Here is an 18,309-nt window from a genome sequence, read left to right as displayed (position 1 = left end):
GTTCCATTTTATTTTGCAGGAGGTATTTTTTCACAGTGGGGCGAAACATGTCATTGAACCAATTGAAGAAAATGTCCCAAGTGACCCATGCCTTACTGTTTGCTCTCCACATCACACACAATTTAGGCTTGACAACACTGTTTTTCTTAAACACTCTGGGAGTTTCAGAGTGATACACGAGTAAAGGCTTCACTTTGCAATCACCACTAGCATTACTACAAAATATGAAAGTTACCCTGTCCTTCATAGGTTTGTGTCCTGGGAGTGCCTTTTCCTCCTGAGTAATGTAGGTCCTGTTTGGCATTTTCTTCCAAAACAGGCCTGTTTCGTCACAATTGAACACTTGCTGGGGTTTTAATTGTTCAGCCTCTATGTACCCCATATAGTCCTGCACATATTTTTCAGCCACCTTTTTTTGTCAGAACTGGCAGCCTCACCATGCTTTACCACACTGTGTATGCCACTATGATTCTTAACCCTTAAGTAGTCCAAACCTATACAGTGGACCCCCGCCTTACGATATTAATCCGTTCCTGAGAGCTCATCGTAAGCTGAAATTATCGTAAGGCGAATTAATTTTCCCCATAAGAAATAATGGAAATCAAATTAATCCGTGCAAGACACCCCAAAGTATGAAAAAAAAAAATTTATCACATGAAATATTAATTTTAATACACAAACTGAAGAAGACATGTACAATTACTACTCTACTAAGAATAGAATACATGACACTTACCTTAATTGAAAATCTGGTGATGATTGATGGGATGGGAGGAGGGGAGAGTGTGGAAGTTATTGTTTAGAAGGGGAATCCCTTTCCATTAGGACTTAAGGTAGCAAGTCCTTTTCCAGGGTTACTTCCCTTCTTCTTTTAATGCCACTAGGACCAACTTGAGAGTCACTGGACCTCTGTCGCACAACAAATCTGTCCATGGAGGCCTGTACCTCCCGTTCCTTTAACATTTGCCTAAAATGGGCCACAACATTGTCATTGTAATAGTCACTAGCACGGCTTGCAATAGCTGTGTTAGGGTGATTTTCATCCATAAAGGTTTGCACTTCAACCCACTTTGCACACATTTCCTTAATCTTTGAAGTAGGCACAATGGATTCCACAACTGGCATAGGCTTCTCAGAATTAGCCCCAAACCCTTCAAAATCTTTCTTAATTTCCATACTAATTCTCACCCTTTTTACCACAGGGTTGGCACTAGAAGCTTTCTTGAGGCCCATGGTAACTTATTTTGCAGTTACAAGCACAAAAAACACTGGGATAAGGTGAAATGTACCGAATGTATGCGTGGATGCGACTGCACTGGCTGGCTTGTAAACACTGGTGCTGAGGCCACACGTGGGACACATCCTGGACGAATCACGTAAGGCGAGTTTTTTAGCTTGAGGCAAGGCAAAATTTTTGCCTTAAAATGTATCGTATGGCGGATTTAACGTAACGTGATGCCATCGTAAGGCAGGGGTCCACTGTATATACGTTCACTCGTGCAGCGCCCCAGATATTTTGAAAAATAAAAGAATAGTTTTTTTTATTGAAAAAAAGAGCACATTTTTCTAAGTGTTATAGGATAAAAAAAAATTTAGGGTCATTGTTTACCGAGATATGAGGCCCAGAAGTTGGCACTGGATGCTCACTTGACAGCAGCAGCGAGTCCTGCCACTTGCAGAAGTGTTACCGATATACCTTTTTTTCTATTTTTCATATTATTTTATGTAATTTTTATGTTCTGATAATTACAATTTATAGTAGTACTAGTCATTTCATAACCAATCTTCGTTCTGACACTAGTATTAGGTACTGAAATTGTATTCAAATTGTCACAAACACACTGACAGGTAGACATTTACACCTGCCTTAGCCATTTACTATTGTCTTGGAATATATACAAAGTATTTATATGTCCCAGCAATGTTTTGGATATGTGGAAGTATATAATAATGAGGAGGATGAGAAGGAGGAGGAGGAGAAGAAGGAGGAGGAGAAGAAGGAGGAGGAGAAGGAGGAGGAGGAGGAGGAGAAGGAGGAGGAGGAGAAGGAGGAGGAGAAGGAGGAGGAGGAGGAGAAGGAGGAGAAGGAGAAGGAGGAGGAGAAGGAGGAGGAGGAGGAGGAGGAGGAGGAGGAGGAGGAGGAGGAGGAGGAGGAGAAGGAGGAGGAGAAGGAGGAGGAGGAGGAGGAGAAGGAGTAGAAGGAGGATTAGAAGGAGGAGCAGAAGGAGGAGGAGTAGAAGGAGGAGGAGTAGAAGGAGGAGGAGTAGAAGGAGGAGGAGGAGTAGAAGGAGGAGGAGAAGGAGGAGAAGGAGGAGGAGAAGGAGGAGGAGGAGGAGGAGGAGGAGGAGGAGAAGAAGAAGAAGGAGGAGGAGGAGGAGGAGGAGGAGGAGGAGAAGGAGGAGGAGAAGGAAGAGGAGAAGGAGGAGGAGGAGGAGGAGGAGGAGGAGGAGGAGGAGGATGAGGAGGAGGAGGAGGATGAGGAGGAGGAGGAGGATGAGGAAGATGAGGAGGAGGATGAGGAGGAGGAGGATGAGGAGGAGGATGAGGAGGAGGAGGAGGAGGAGGAGGAGGAGGAGGATGATGATGATGATGATGAAGAGGAGGAGGAGGAGGAGGAGGAGGAGGAGGAGGAGGAGGAGGAGGAGGATGATGATGATGATGAGGAGGAGGAGGAGGAGGAGGAGGACGACGATGATGATTGATGTTGTTGTTTTTCCCTTGAAGCATGAAAAACAAAGTCCACCCCTGACAGTGACATGATAAGGGGAAATAACATACGATAAGAGCTGAAGTTTGATGAGCATACATGAGGGTGGGGTAGGGTGCAGCTGATAAGAAAAGGTTAGATGACCATCCCCTTCGCTTTGTTTTTGCTGGCACACACACATTTCTGTCTATTTGTCTGTCTGTCAAGCTCTCTGTCTATCCATCTAGCTCTCTGTCTCAGAGAGAGCCACAAGACTGCATCATCACCTTTACTCACATCTTCAAGCAGGGTATAGCACTTTGTCTGGATTTTTTGGTTATCCTAGGTAATTTATACTACGTATACTTGTATTTATGTGTCCCTGTGAGACAGATTGAAAGAGATAGACAGAGACAGATAGACAAAGCCAGAGACAGACACAGATACACAGACACAGATAGACAGAGGCAGATAGAGACAGAGATAGACAGACCCTAAACTTGGGGTTAACATCACTTTCCTCTTAAAAGAGAAGTGTTAATGTGACATTACATCAGTGAATCCTTGGTGTTTGCCACACTGTTTGCTCTAGCTGGTGCTCAATTTAACCCCTTGACTGTCGCAACCCCCAATCGTGAGGTATCTCCTGGTGTCGCAAATTTTCAAAAAAAAAAAAATTATTTTTTCTTATGAAATGATAGAGAATCTTTTCCCGATTGTAATGACACCAAAAAAACGAAATTTGATGGAAAACTGACGGAATTATGCTCTCGCGAAGTTAGCGACCTCGGCGATATTTACAAATCGGCGATTTCACCCACTTTGAGCCCTATTTTCGGCTAATTCCGTTGCTCCAGTTGACCAAACTCATAGCTATTTCTTTAGAACTCCATTTTTTCTATCGATTGAGTACAAGAAACTGCCCATTTACCAATTTCAACTATCCAATAATGTGGTCAGAAATTTGCAATTTGGCCAATTTCACGAAAATTAAAAAATATGACAATTTCAAAATAAGGTCCAGAATGAACATTCCTGGCTCTAAAATAACATTTTCTTTGTTCATCAGTCATGTCTCCAGGCCCCTCTGATATTACTCTTGCTTTCTATTTTGAATTTTTATTCAAACAAGAAATAGAAGACTTACTATTATGCAGACTAGTGCAATACTGTAATAATTACATAAATAACATCAACCCATTCATGACTGCATATTAGAATGGCTAGTTGGACATTTATTAGACAATGACATCATTTATTTACTTTTGAACATTGGCAAAAATCAAACATTTCCCCTACTTTGAGCTCCATTTCCAGGTTCTTTTTATAGTAAAATCAATCAAAATCACCTCTATTTCTATAATATGTTTTCCATTCTATCAAATGAGACCAAGGAAAAGAGAATACAACCATAAATACTAAACGAAAATAGACCACAAAGTCGGCATTTTAATTAAAAAAAAAACGGTCGGAGCTTTTTTTCTCTCATTATGAACTGCGTGCTCCAGGATTTTTTTATATGGTGCACACTGACCACACAGACCCATTCTCTCACATGTGGGCCTACCAGATTTCTCCTGCTTGATTTGAAGCCGCTAGAATTTATGAGTATATATACATCAAACACGGTACCTCGTAAGACGTATGTATACGGCCGCGACAGTCAAAGGGTTAACTGGCGCTCCCACAAGGTACTAAGTGGTCCCAGATTTTTTTAATACTGCGCACACCGAGTGTTAAGACCAATTCTATGCAGACCAGGCATCTCAGGCCAATTGTGCCAAAGTTGGAGGCAGGAAAAATAAAACGTATATATGTATACTATGTTGGGCGCTATGCGTAAGAACGTATATATACCTTTGGACCGTTTAGGGGTTAAATCTCTCATACCAACCTTTGCTGGTCTTAAATTCACTAACATCAGCACTAGTTCCAGGCATTTTCTTAATTAGATCATCATGCAACTGCCTTGCCTTTTCACATATTATTGACTGAGAAACACTATCTCCTGATAATTGTTTCTCATTGATCCACACCAACAACAGTCTCTCCACATCTTTGAGTATTTGTGATCTTCATTTTGTAAGCATACTTGCACCTTTCACAACAACAGCTTCCTTGATTGCCTTTTTGTTGGCCAAGACAGTAGCGATGGTTGAATGGGGTTTGTTATGCAACCTGGCCAGTTCAGAGACACACACTCCACTTTCGCATTTTGTGATGATCTCTTTCTTCAATTCAATAGTATTTCTCATCCTCTTTACCACAGGGCTGGCACTAGAAGCTTTCTTTGGGGCCATGGTGGCTTATTTAGCAGTTACAAGCACTAAAAACAATGGAATAATACAAAATATATTGCATGTACGTGTGGAATCATCCTCCCTGGCCTGTAAACAATGGCACACTGGCTGTACATGGAGTAGCCAGGCCCACTCAGGGCATGTGGGACGAATGTCCTTAACTGAGTTCTTTGTCGTTAGTTGAGCCAATATTTTGACACAAAAACGTGTCACTACCCGATTTTTTCATTAGCTGATGATGTCGTTACCCGAGGGTCCACTGTAAAACCAGCTCATCCAACTATCCCTGTTCTTCCAGTCTTTCTCAAACTCCCATAGAAAATTAATTACTCGTATAGATCCATTATAATTCTATTGAAACCTAATAAACATTCATTTCTTCACATCTCTTACAATCGTTCCATAGCATGAAGACATAGAGACAGTTTGAAATTGCTTAAGTAATCCCAATTAGCTTAAGATCACTAATTCAGTTTAAAGTACATGTATTAATCCATACAGATGGGCCCTGCTTATACAGCAGGTTAGGTTTTGGTCTATTGCTGTAAAGCAAAAATCACTGTGAGGTAAAACATGGTTTTTTTTCGCTTTCAAATGCATGTAAAAGCTTAATAATATGTTTACACTATCATATATCAAGTGAGCAACAGAGCTAGGTCTAAAATTCATATTGTTTTGAGTGGCTCATTTGAAGATTTGGTTGATGTCCGCTTGGAGTCTTGTGGTGCCTTCGATGGAGGACACTGTCACGGCAATTTGGGTGTCATTCACAAAGGAAGACATGGAGCTATGGCTTACATCTCTGTCTATGTCAGATATGAGGATGAATAGGATGGGAGTGAGTACGCCTGCCATCCGACTTACGACCTGCTCGACATACGACCATTCGACTTACAATCATATTTTGTATGCCAAATTTCTGGGAAATAAACAACTGTTTGTGTTGTACACAGTGTTTATCCTAAACCTTACAGTATAAAATACAGTACTAACAGCATAAAAAGTAAAGTAAAAATGAAATACCAAAATAAAACAATAAAATAAAGTCACTACAAAAATGTGATGTTGATATTCAGTACGTAGTAAGGTTCGACTTATGTCCATTTCGACTTACGACTGGTTGGTCGGAACCGAACTCGGTCGTAAGTCGGATGGTACCTGTACTGTGCTTTGTGGAACAGCTTTTCACAGTAGCTGCCTCGGACTTTGCTCTATATACTATTACTCTTTGTGTTCTATGTGTTAGGTTATAGATCCATCTACCAACTTTTCCTGTTATTCCTTTATCACAAATTTTGTGTGCTATTACACCGTGGTGACACTTGTTGAAGGCTTTTGCAAAGTCTGTGTATACTACATTTGCATTTTGTTTATCCTCTATAGTATCCAGGACCTTGTCATAGTGGTCCAGTAGCTGGGACAGGCAGGAGCGACCTGCTCTAAACCCATGTTGCCCTGGGTTGTGTAATTGATGGGTATGTAGGTGGTTGGCAGTCTTGCTTCTCAGAACCCTTTCAAAGATTTTTATGATATGGGATGTTAGTGTTATCAGTCTGTAGTTGCAGTTGCTTTATTGCCACCTTTGTAGAGTGGGGCTGTCTGTTGTTTTTAGTGAGTGTGGGATGACCCCTGTGTCTATGCTCCCTCTCCATAGAATGCTGAAGGCATGTGGCAGGGGCTTCTTGCAATTCTTGATGAACACAGAGTTCCATGAGTCTTTGCCTGGGTCAGAGTTCATGGGCATGTCATTTATTGCCTTTCGAAATCTTGTGGTGGTAGGATAATATTAGAGATTTTTGAGATGACCAAATTTTGGGTCTCATTCATGAAGAATTCATTTAGATTGTCAACCCTTGGTCTGGGACCTTAGTATCTCACTCACTCCTTTGCTGTCATCTGTGTATGTCCCATCTCTCCTAAGCAGGAGCCCAATACTCGATGTTGTTTTTCCCTTAGATTTGGCATAAGAGAAGTACACTGGTACTCTGAGTTTCGGCCATAATTCTTTCCAGAAGGCTGTTCGAGTGCTGTTACCAAACGAATTTGTTCCGATAAGGAATAATGTAAATTAGATTAATCCGTTTCAGACCCCAAAAATACACTTACATAATTGTTCGAGTTGGGAGCTGTACGAAACTCGTGGTACCACTGTATTTTTTTTTTTAATTTCCTTTGTGGCTTTTAGTTCTTCCTACGATTCTTGTCTCCTGTAAGAGTCCTTCAGCTTAAGTTCAGCATTTGCTATTTCACTGACCAGTGCCTGCGTTCGTATTTCAGATATACGTATTAGCCCTTCTCAGCAGCTCTGTGATTCTTCGCCTTCGTCTGTATAGGGAGCATCTCTCTCTTCCTAGTTTACATCTTCTCTTTCATTTTCTTAATGGAATATGCCTTGAGCAGACCTCAAGAACCACAGAGTTAATTTTTTTTTATTTTTACACAGGGTTTGACAAGGTTAAGGATCCCTTCTCAGCTTGTTTCATTTAGGACATGGTTGAATTGTTCCCATTGTATTTTTGTTATTGAAGTTGAATTTTGTGAAGACACCCTCATGACTGATCACATTTTAACCCTTTGAGGGTCGACAGGCCCTCTCCGAAACTCGTTCTCAGGGTCGGCCAAATTTAAAAAAAAAAAAAAATTATTTTCTCTTATGAAAAGATAGAGAATCTTTTCCCGATCATAAAGACACCAAAAGTTTGAAATTTGATAGAAAACTTAAGGAATTATGCTCTCGCAAAGTTAGCGGTCTCGGCGATGTTTACGCATCGGCGATTTTGCCCACTTTGAGCCCCATTTTCGGCCAATTTCACTGTACTAGTCGACAAAAAACATGAATATTTCGCTAGAACTCCATTTTTTCTATCGAATGGGTGCAAGAAACCACCCATTTATGAAATTCAACTATCCAGTACAGTGGTCAGAATTTAGCAATTTTGCCAATTTCACACAAATTTCAAAAGATGCCAATTTCCGAATAGGGTCCAGAATAAACAAGAAAGACATTCCTGGCACTAAAATGACATTTCCTCTAGTCATTAGTCACGTCTCAAGGCCCCTCTTATATTCTTTTGCTTTCCACTTTGAATTTTTATTTTCACAAAAAATATAAGATTTACTGTTATGCAGACTACTGCATTAGTGTAAAAAATGGTATAAATATTATTGGTGCACTTGTGAAAGAATATTAGACTCACCAGTTGACGTGTATTGCACGCTTGGCACGATTTGTTTACTTTTGAAGTTTGGTAAAAATCGAACATTTCTGCTACTTTGAGCTCAATTTCAAGGCACCTTTCATTGTAAAACCAGTCAAAATCATCTCAATTTCTGTAATATGTCTTCCATTCTATAAAATGAGACCAAGAAAACTAGAATACAACAATAAATACCATATGAAAATACACTGCAAAGTCGCTGATTTATTCAAAAAAAATGGTCAAAGTTTTTTTTTTCTCATTATGCACTGTGTGCTGCAGGATTTTTTTTAGACTGTGCACACTGACCACATAGACCCATTCTTTCATATGAAGGCCTACCAGCTTTCTCCCACTAGATTTGAGGCCGCTAGAATTTATGAGTACTAGTACGTCAAAAACCCCTACGCGTAAGACGTACTAGTACGACCAAAACCCTCAAAGGGTTAATGGTCAGGAGCCCTGTGTATACATGTCTACACCTATATTATGTTGTGATCTGAGTGTATTGTCTTTGATATGGTTATATTACATATCAGATCATCGTTGTTAATGAAGATGAGGTCCAGCGTATCTTCTAGTCTTCTAGGCTCTAATATTTGCTGGTTTAAGGTGAATTTGGTACAGAGATTTAATAATTTGTGTGTGTGTGTGAATTTTCATCTGAGCTGCCTCCTGGGGTGATCTCTGCTGAAATATTATTTGCTACACTCCTCTACTTTAGGTGTCAAGTTGAAATCTTCCAGTAGCAAGATGTTTGGGGCAGGAGTTGGGAGATTTTCCAGACAGTGGTCAATTTTCAAAAGCTGTTCCTGGAATTGCTGGGAAGTTGCATCTGGAGGCTTGTATATAGCCACAGTGACAAGGTTTTGGTTTTCAGTCTTTACTGCCAAAACTTCAGCTACATCATTTGAGGTGTTTAGTAGTTCTGAGCAAATGAGCAACTCTGTGACATACAGGCCAAAATCCCCCTTCATCCCTTGTTGCCTGTTTAGTCTGTCGCATCTGAATAGGTTATAACCTGGGATCTATATTTCGTTGTCAAAATGATCCTTTATGTGGGTTTCTGTGAAAGCTCCAAACATTGCATTTGACTCCGTGAGCAGTCCCTTGATGTATGTTTGCAAAGACAAGTGTCATTATATTGATGGAATTTAGGAGGGTTTTATTTGCTGGCTCTAATATCTGTTGTTCTGGAGTGGAGGCCAATGACTGCGCCCCTTGCTCCCGAAGTGTTTTCAGTTGGTGTAAGATTTCTGTCATAAGATATCTTGCCAGTGTTTTTTCCTTCCTGGTACTAAAAAATTTCCTTCTCTGGAGAGGTTATGGCTCCCCTCTTTTGTTTCCCATAGTCTGGCTGGTCTGTCTGTCTTTTGGTGAATATATTGTAGGAAGTCTCAATAAATGAAAAATGGGCATAATTGAAAAACGCTGCATTAGCAAAGTGCCGTAAAGCAAAGTGCTGTAAAGCAGGGCCCTCCTGTACTTAAAACTGTACCATTTTCATTGAGCTACCTGTCGTTTTTTTGTATTAATGCATACTTAAAATTGTACTATTGTTCACTTAGCTACCTCACTGTGGATGGTCCCACTGTGATCCCACCTCCTCCTGCTTCGACTTGCCTGACTGCAGTACATAAGCCACCTCTCTGACCCTATGCTGTACTTCCTACAAGAATGATGGACTGAACACATCGATTCCAGGCTGAGGGACTGATTACCTCAAACTCCTCCTCTCCTTATACCTTCCTGCTTTGTATTGGATTGATGAAGCCATCGTGTGGCAAAACGTTTCTTCAATCAAGATTCCCATATTTTTGCATGTGTCTTAATTTTTCAACTTGTCAGTTTTCAAAACCATTCATCACAAAACTACATTTTGTATACTACAGAAAAGAAATAAAATTGTATTGTACTGTACCATCACTGGAAGTTGCAGGCCATTTTCCAGACATTATGGGTGAAAAAATGTAAAATATTCGTGAGGGAGCAAGTACATATACACACACATTAGAGGTACAGTGTGAACTAATACATGACTGGCAGCATTTGCTGTGAGTGGCTCATAGCATGTGTGAACCACATTCTTTGGCTGATTGAATGGTTGTAATGGCTGCTCTAGAGAGTATAGTGTACTGCTGTGGAATGAATGTTATTTTTGTCATTTTTTAAATTTCAATTAATTTTTTTTATTAACACATTGGCCGTTTCCCACCAAGGCAGGATCGCCTGAAAAAGAAGAAGCACTTTCATCATCACTCATTTCATCACTGTCTTGCCAGGGGTGTGCCTACACTACAGTTCAAAAAATGCAACATATCTCCAGCCCTCATTCAGACTGCAGGCACTGTACTTCCCACATCCAGGACTCAAGTCTGGTTAATTAGTTTTTCTGAATCCCTTCAAAATTGGTACTTTGCTCACACTCCAAAAGCATGTCAAGTCATAAAAACTATTGCCACTCACTCCTACCTAAAATGCTCATGCATGCTGCTGGAATTCTAAGCCTCTCACACACAAAACCTCCTTTACCCCCTCCAACCTTTCATAGAATGATCCCCTAACTTGCCTTTCCTCCACTACAGATTTATACACCTTCCAAGTCATTCTATTTCATTCCATCCTTTCTAAATGTCCAAACTGCCTCAACAACCTCTCCTTAGTCCTCTTTTAGAAACCCCACACCACCTCCTAATCCCAAGCTATGGAATCTCTGCATTGTATTCACACGCTGCCCTCCGACCTGACATCTCCACTGCCTCCAGCCTTTTCCTTGTTACAACATTCACCACTCATGCTTCACATCCATATAAGAGCATTGGTACCAATGTACTCTCATACATTCCCCTCTTTGTTTTCATGGATAACGTCTTTTTTCTCCACAGACTACTCAGTGCACCACTCTCCTTTTTTTCCCTCATCAATTCTCTGGTTCACCTCTTCTTTCATAGACCCGTCACCCATCTGGAGTTTACCTGGAGTTTACCTGGAGAGAGTTCCGGGGGTCAACGCCCCCGCGGCCCGGTCTGTGACCTGGCCTCCTGGTGGATCAGAGCCTGATCAACCAGGCTGTTGCTGCTGGCTGCACGCAAACCAACGTACGAGCCACAGCCCGGCTGATCCGGAACTGACTTTAGGTGCTTGTCCAGTGCCAGCTTGAAGACTGCCAGGGGTCTGTTGGTAATCCCCCTTGTGTGTGCTGGGAGGCAGTTGAACAGTCTTGGGCCCCTGACACATATTGTATGGTCTCTTAACGTGCTAGTGACACCCCTGCTTTTCATTGGGGGGATGGTGCATCGTCTGCCAAGTCTTTTGCTTTCGCAGTGAGTGATTTTCGTGTGCAAGTTCGGTACTAGTCCCTCTAGGATTTTCCAGGTGTATATAATCATGTATCTCTCCCTCCTGCGTTCCAGGGAATACAGGTTTAGGAACCTCAAGCGCTCCCAATAATTGAGGTGTTTTATCTCCGTTATGCGGGCCGTGAAAGTTCTCTGTACATTTTCTAGGTCGGCAATTTCACCTGCCTTGAAAGGTGCTGTTAGTGTGCAGCAATATTCCAGCCTAGATAGAACAAGTGACCTGAAGAGTGTCATCATGGGCTTGGCCTCCCTAGTTTTGAAGGTTCTCATTATCCATCCTGTCATTTTTCTAGCAGATGCGATTGATACAATGTTATGGTCCTTGAAGGTGAGATCCTCCGACATGATCACTCCCAGGTCTTTGACGTTGGTGTTTCGCTCTATTTTGTGGCCAGAATTTGTTTTGTACTCTGATGAAGATTTAATTTCCTCATGTTTACCATATCTGAGTAATTGAAATTTCTCATCGTTGAACTTCATATTGTTTTCTGCAGCCCACTGAAAGATTTGGTTGATGTCCGCCTGGAGCTTTGCAGTGTCACAAATGGAAGACACTGTCATGCAGATTCGGGTGTCATCTGCAAAGGAAGACACGGTGCTGTGGCTGACATCCTTGTCTATGTCGGATATGAGGATGAGGAACAAGATGGGAGCGAGTACTGTGCCTTGTGGAACAGAGCTTTTCACCATAGCTGCCTCGGACTTTACTCTGTTGACGACTACTCTCTTTGTTCTGTTAGTGAGGAAATTATAGATCCATCGACTGACTTTTCCTGTTATTCCTTTAGCACGCATTTTGTGCGCTATTACGCCATGGTCACACTTGTCAAAGGCTTTTGCAAAGTCTGTATATATTACATCTGCATTTTTTTTGTCTTCTAGTGCATTTAGGACCTTGTCGTAGTGATCCAATAGTTGAGACAGACAGGAGCGACCTGTTCTAAACCCATGTTGCCCTGGGTTGTGTAACTGATGGGTTTCTAGATGGGTGGCGATCTTGCCTCTTAGGACCCTTTCAAAGATTTTTATGATATGGGATGTTAGTGCTATTGGTCTGTAGTTCTTTGCTGTTGCTTTACTGCCCCCTTTGTGGAGTGGGGCTATGTCTGTTGTTTTTAGTAACTGTGGGACGACCCCCGTGTCCATGCTCCCTCTCCATAGGATGGAAAAGGCTCGTGATAGAGGCTTCTTGCAGTTCTTGATGAACACAGAGTTCCATGAGTCTGGCCCTGGGGCAGAGTGCATGGGCATGTCATTTATCGCCTGTTCGAAGTCATTTGGCGTCAGGATAACATCGGATAGGCTTGTGTTAATCAAATTTTGTGGCTCTCTCATAAAAAATTCATTTTGATCTTCGACTCTCAGTCTGGTTAGTGGCTTGCTAAAAACTGAGTCATATTGGGACTTGAGTAGCTCACTCATTTCCTTGCTGTCATCTGTGTAGGACCCATCTTGTTTAAGTAGGGGCCCAATACTGGACGTTGTTCTCGATTTTGATTTGGCATAGGAGAAGAAATCCTTTATGTTTCTTTAGATTTCATTTATGGCTTTTAGTTCTTCCCGCGATTCCTGACTCCTAAAGGATTCTTTTAGCTTAAGTTCGATGCTTGTTATTTCTCTGACCAGTGTCTCCCTACACATTTCAGATATATTGACCTCTTTTAGCCGCTCTGTTATTCTTTTCTGTCGCCTGTAAAGGGAGCGCCTGTCTCTTTCTGTTTTACATCTACTCCTCCTTTTTCTTAGAGGAATAAGCCTTGTGCATACATCGAGACATTTCCACTGACATTTCCACTCCCAGATATATACAGTGGAACCTTGGCTTACGAATGCCTCCACCATGTGAATTTTTCAGGATACGAACAGTTGCTCGGTTGATTTTTTGCTTTTGGACACGAACGAAATTTCAGAATGTGAACTTCCCCCTCAAGGGAGGTTCCTTGGTGAGGGGCTCTTGATCTAGGGAATTGGATCTGTGCTCCAGTTCCCTAAATTAATAATAATAATTATTATTATAATAATAATATGTTAGCTATTCCCTATGGTTGTCCACCAACTCTTCCACATCCTGGCCACTCACCTCCAACCCCTTGGACTTTCCCAAAGACACAGTAGATTCCACAACAGGTGTAGGGTCAGCCTCATACCCTTCAAAATCCTTTTGGAGGACACATTGTGTTACTCTGAACGAGTAGCAAAGGCGGACTGAGTCATGAACGTATGAGTGGCTGTGTCCCTGCGGGCAGGCAGACGTGTCTGGTACATACGATTTCCGAGTGGATGTACGAAAATGGGGAAAATTTCGCCAAAAAATGTGGTTGAAAACTGAATTGTACGCTAACTGGACCGGATAAAAATCAGGGTTCCTCTGTACGACAAGGGATGTTCATTAAGTTTAATAGCCACAGAAGTGACTGGGACAAAATTAACCAAGAACTACCAGACATATCTTGGAAAAAAGTCATGAGCACCCTAAATCCTCACCAGTGCCTGGAGAAGCTGAACACAGAAGCATACAAGCTCTCTAATATGTACCATTGATGAAATCTAGACGGTCACATAGAGAGAGAGAGAGAGAGAGAGTAAGAGATGGTGCAAAAGAAGAAAATGGGTTACTGAATTGGTTCAAAACATAAATATGTCACAACAAAAGAAAGATTCTTACCCGAGAGATCACCGATTTAGAGCAAAAACTTAGAATGTCATACTAAACAGAAGAAGTACAAAGGGAACAAAAGACCCTTCAGGATATTGCAAGAAATTCCAGATATTTCTATTCATATGCAAAATCTAAGCTAAAAACTACCTTGAGAATTGGACCCTTAATGAGAGGAGACTCATACAGTAGTCCCCCTGTATCTGCGGGGATACGTTCTGAGACTTATTGTGGATACCAGAAACCTAAGTAGCAAATCCTATAGTGTAAGTAATTTTTTGTTTATATACATACCTATGATAAAGTTTAATTGATAAATTATGCAAAAGTCTAGAATTAGCACTTTTCACTCATGGGAAGCATATCACAGCTTCTCTTAGGCTTTCAACAACTGCCACCATCACTACTTTTGCACTTTGGAGCCATAATTACACAAAATATAGGGTTATTTTTGGGTCAGAGTAAACTGTGTACAGTATAACTAAAACCATGGATACCGAATCCGTGGATATGGGAGTTCCACTGTATTGACAATGAACAGGAAATAAGCAAAATTGTAAAAGAACAGTATGAGCTAGTGTTCACTAAATGACAGCAGGGTAGAGAATGCAAAAACGTTTTCATTCTCATATATCTCTCATGTACAAAGTGTCTTGTAATCTGGCTATTTGTGTTTGTGTGAACATGTACTGTATGACAAATAGTTCTTTGCATGAATTATATGTATTGATTTTCTTTAGGAACACGATGCCGCTGACTTTTAATGCTGGTAATGTTAAGACAATATCTGGAGCATGCAAGATAATTGAAATAGTGAGTATAATATGACTGTTCTTCTGTATTCATTTACTGTTAGGCAACACCTTATAAGCCCATCTTGAATTTACTGTATGTTATACTACTCTACTATATATATATATATATATATATATATATATATATATATATATATATATATATATATATATATATATATATATATATATATATATATATACAGGAGGGCCCCGCTTTACGGCGTTTCACTTTACGGCGTTCCGCTAATACGGTCATTTCAAATTATGACCAAAACTCGCTATACAGCTCCCCCCCACATGACTTTCTAATACGGTCACCGTGCCCCACCCTGTTTGTTTACATTCTCCGTGAGCTCAGTAAGCACTAAGTCTCTCCATTTTGTCTGGAAACTCCAAAATTTCAAATGTTTTTAAAAGTTATTTCATATTTTATATATACTCTGATAATTATACTTATGTATACCTGTACCTAAATAAACTTACATACTGTGCTGGCATGCAGGTACACATTAAGTCGGTAAGTGTCTTATGTCTCCAGACGTCATATTAGTAATGATAATAATAATCATCGAGTCATTTAAATGTCGTATATTATGTTAATATACACATTTTCATTAATCCATCTATGATATTTTTTTCAAAATTATATAATAAACACGATGCATAACATATAAATAAGATAAATACACCCCACAGTAGAATAAATAAACATAAATGTGAGATGTGGTAGCAGACGACTTGCACAAGTGACGCCATATTAGAAATGATAATAATAATAATAATAACAATACTCACCGAGTCTCATTAAATGTCATATATTACGTTAATATACACATTTTCATTAATCCATCCATGATATTTTTTTCAAAATTATATAATAAACACGATACATAACATAAAAAGATGATAAATACACCCCACAATAGAATAAATAAACATAAATATAAGATGTGGGAGCCAGATAACTTGTACAAGTGACGGCAAGAATAACATTTTCTCTAATCTAACATAAGAGAAAATGTGTTACTGGGGGTAACTGTAGAAAATTATTCCTTTCGTATGTATGTAAGTAAGTTTATTCAGGTATACACAAATACAGTTACATAGATTATCATACATAACAACATATGTGTAGAGAACCTAGGATAACCCAAAATAGTCAGTGTGACTTATTTCCATTGCCTTCACTCAGAGCTTCATTTCTTCTCAGAATGATGTTACATGAGAATGGGAGTGTTCTTCTTTATTAATTCTACCGTATCAATGTAGAGACAACCTGTACACAATGTAACTTGTACACAAACCAGACGTGTACACTTCGTTTGTTTACAAAACTTACGTTCGCCTGGTTTGTTTACATAACTCTGCGCCTGTACTCTCTCATGTACTCATTCTTTCTCTCTCTCATTTATTCGTTTTATCTCATTTACTTACTCCTGACCCTACATTAAGACTACAAATATTTTAAGGTAAGTAATGAGTGAACTGTATATACATTTTATCGCTCTGGGATGCTTAAATATCATAGAATATATGTGTGGGTGGGTTGGCCTGGTATGGTAGCCTGGCTGACTACCATACATACCACACTTGATTTCTTACAATAAATACTACTTGTCTCACCCTAGATTAAGACTATAAATATTTTAAGGTAAGTAACGAGTGCACTATGTGTGTATTGTACTTTTTTTATTGTTTTTTGATGCCTGGTTCTATTGCTAACTTAATATATGTTAGTGCAAACTTGTTATCTAGTGTTTGTATGCATTTATAAGTGGAAAAAAAAGGGTGTTCCACTTTACGGCGGTTTCCGCTTTACGGCGGTAGCCTGGAACCTAACCTGCCATATAAGTGGGGCCCTGCTGTATATATATATATATATATAATTATATATATATATATATATATATATATATATATATATATATATATATATATATATAGTATATATATATATACAGTAAGGCCCCGCTTTATGGCATTTCGCCTTATGGCGTTCCGCTAATAAGGCGATGTCAAATTATGACCAAATTTTGCTATACGGCAAGTGGTCTTTCAAATACGGCACCCCCCACCCGGTTTGTTTACATTTTCTGTGACCACATCTATTATGTCAGGAAACTTTCCAAAATTTCAAGTGTTTTAAAGTTACTGCATATTTTATATTTTTTTTATTATCACACTGGCCGATTCCCACCAAGGCAGGGTGGCCCGAAAAAGAAAAACTTTCACCATCATTCACTCCATCACTGTCTTGTCAGAAGGGTGCTTTACACTACAGTTTTTAAACTGCAACATTAACACCCCTCCTTCAGAGTGCAGGCACTGTACTTCCCATCTCCAGGACTCAAGTCCGGCCTGCCGGTTTCCCTGAACCCCTTCATAAATGTTACTTTGCTCACACTCCAACAGCACGTCAAGTATTAAAAACCATTTGTCTCCATTCACTCCTATCAAACATGCTCATGCATGCCTGCTGGAAGTCCAAGCCCCTCGCACACAAAACCTTCTTTACCCCCTCCCTCCAACCTTTCCTAGGCCGACCCCTACCCCGCCTTCCTTCCACTAAAGACTGATACACTCTTGAAGTCACTCTGTTTCGCTCCATTCTCTCTACATGTCCGAACCACCTCAACAACCCTTCCTCAGCCCTCTGGACAACAGTTTTGGTACCCCCGCACCTCCTCCTAACTTCCAAACTACCAATTCTCTTCATTATATTCACACCACACATTGCCCTCAGACATGACATCTCCACTGCCTCCAGCCTTCTCCTCGCTGCAACATTCATCACCCATGCTTCACACCCATATAAGAGCATTGGTAAAACTATACTCTCATACATTCCCCTCTTTGCCTCCAAGGACAAAGTTCTTTGTCCCCACAGACTCCTAAGTGCACCACTCACCCTTTTCCCCCTCATCAATTCTATTATTCACCTCATCTTTCATAGACCCATCTGCTGACACGTCCATTCCCAAATATCTGAATACATTCACATCCTCCATACTCTCTCCCTCCAATCTGATATCCAATCTTTCATCACCTAATCTTTTTGTTATCCTCATAACCTTACTCTTTCCTGTATTCACTTTTAATTTTCTTCTTTTGCACACCCTACCAAATTCATCCACCAATCTCTGCAACTTCTCTTCAGAATCTCCCAAGAGCACAGTGTCATCAGCAAAGAGCAACTGTGACAACTCCCACTTTTCAATTCAATTCAATTCAATTCAAAGTTTATTCTCTATAAGGATTACAATGCTGAGTTTACAGAATTTGGTTATTGTGTGGTTTACATGTAGTAAAATAAT

The 18,309-nt window shown here is 40.2% G+C and overlaps 1 protein-coding gene across 8 annotated transcripts in view; it reads left to right on the top strand.

Moving 5' to 3' along the window:
* LOC138853467 (uncharacterized) overlaps positions 1–18,309 on the top strand; it is a 99,721-nt gene that overhangs the window by 15,174 nt on the left and 66,238 nt on the right. For 7 of the 8 annotated variants that reach the window (XM_070090191.1, XM_070090192.1, XM_070090190.1 and 4 more), the window contains exon 2: positions 14,939–15,011. In XM_070090191.1, coding sequence (XP_069946292.1) covers positions 14,946–15,011 — 66 coding nt within the window. In that variant the 5' untranslated portion in view covers positions 14,939–14,945. Of the gene's footprint in view, positions 1–12,963; positions 14,465–14,938; positions 15,012–18,309 lie in introns of those variants that run through there. The other variant, XM_070090193.1, reaches the window with a different exon arrangement.

Source organism: Cherax quadricarinatus, chromosome 31, assembly GCF_038502225.1.
Source record: "Cherax quadricarinatus isolate ZL_2023a chromosome 31, ASM3850222v1, whole genome shotgun sequence".
Lineage (NCBI taxonomy): Eukaryota > Metazoa > Arthropoda > Malacostraca > Decapoda > Parastacidae > Cherax > Cherax quadricarinatus.
Note: the sequence above shows the minus strand (reverse complement) of the source record. Positions and strands in the feature narration are given on the sequence as shown.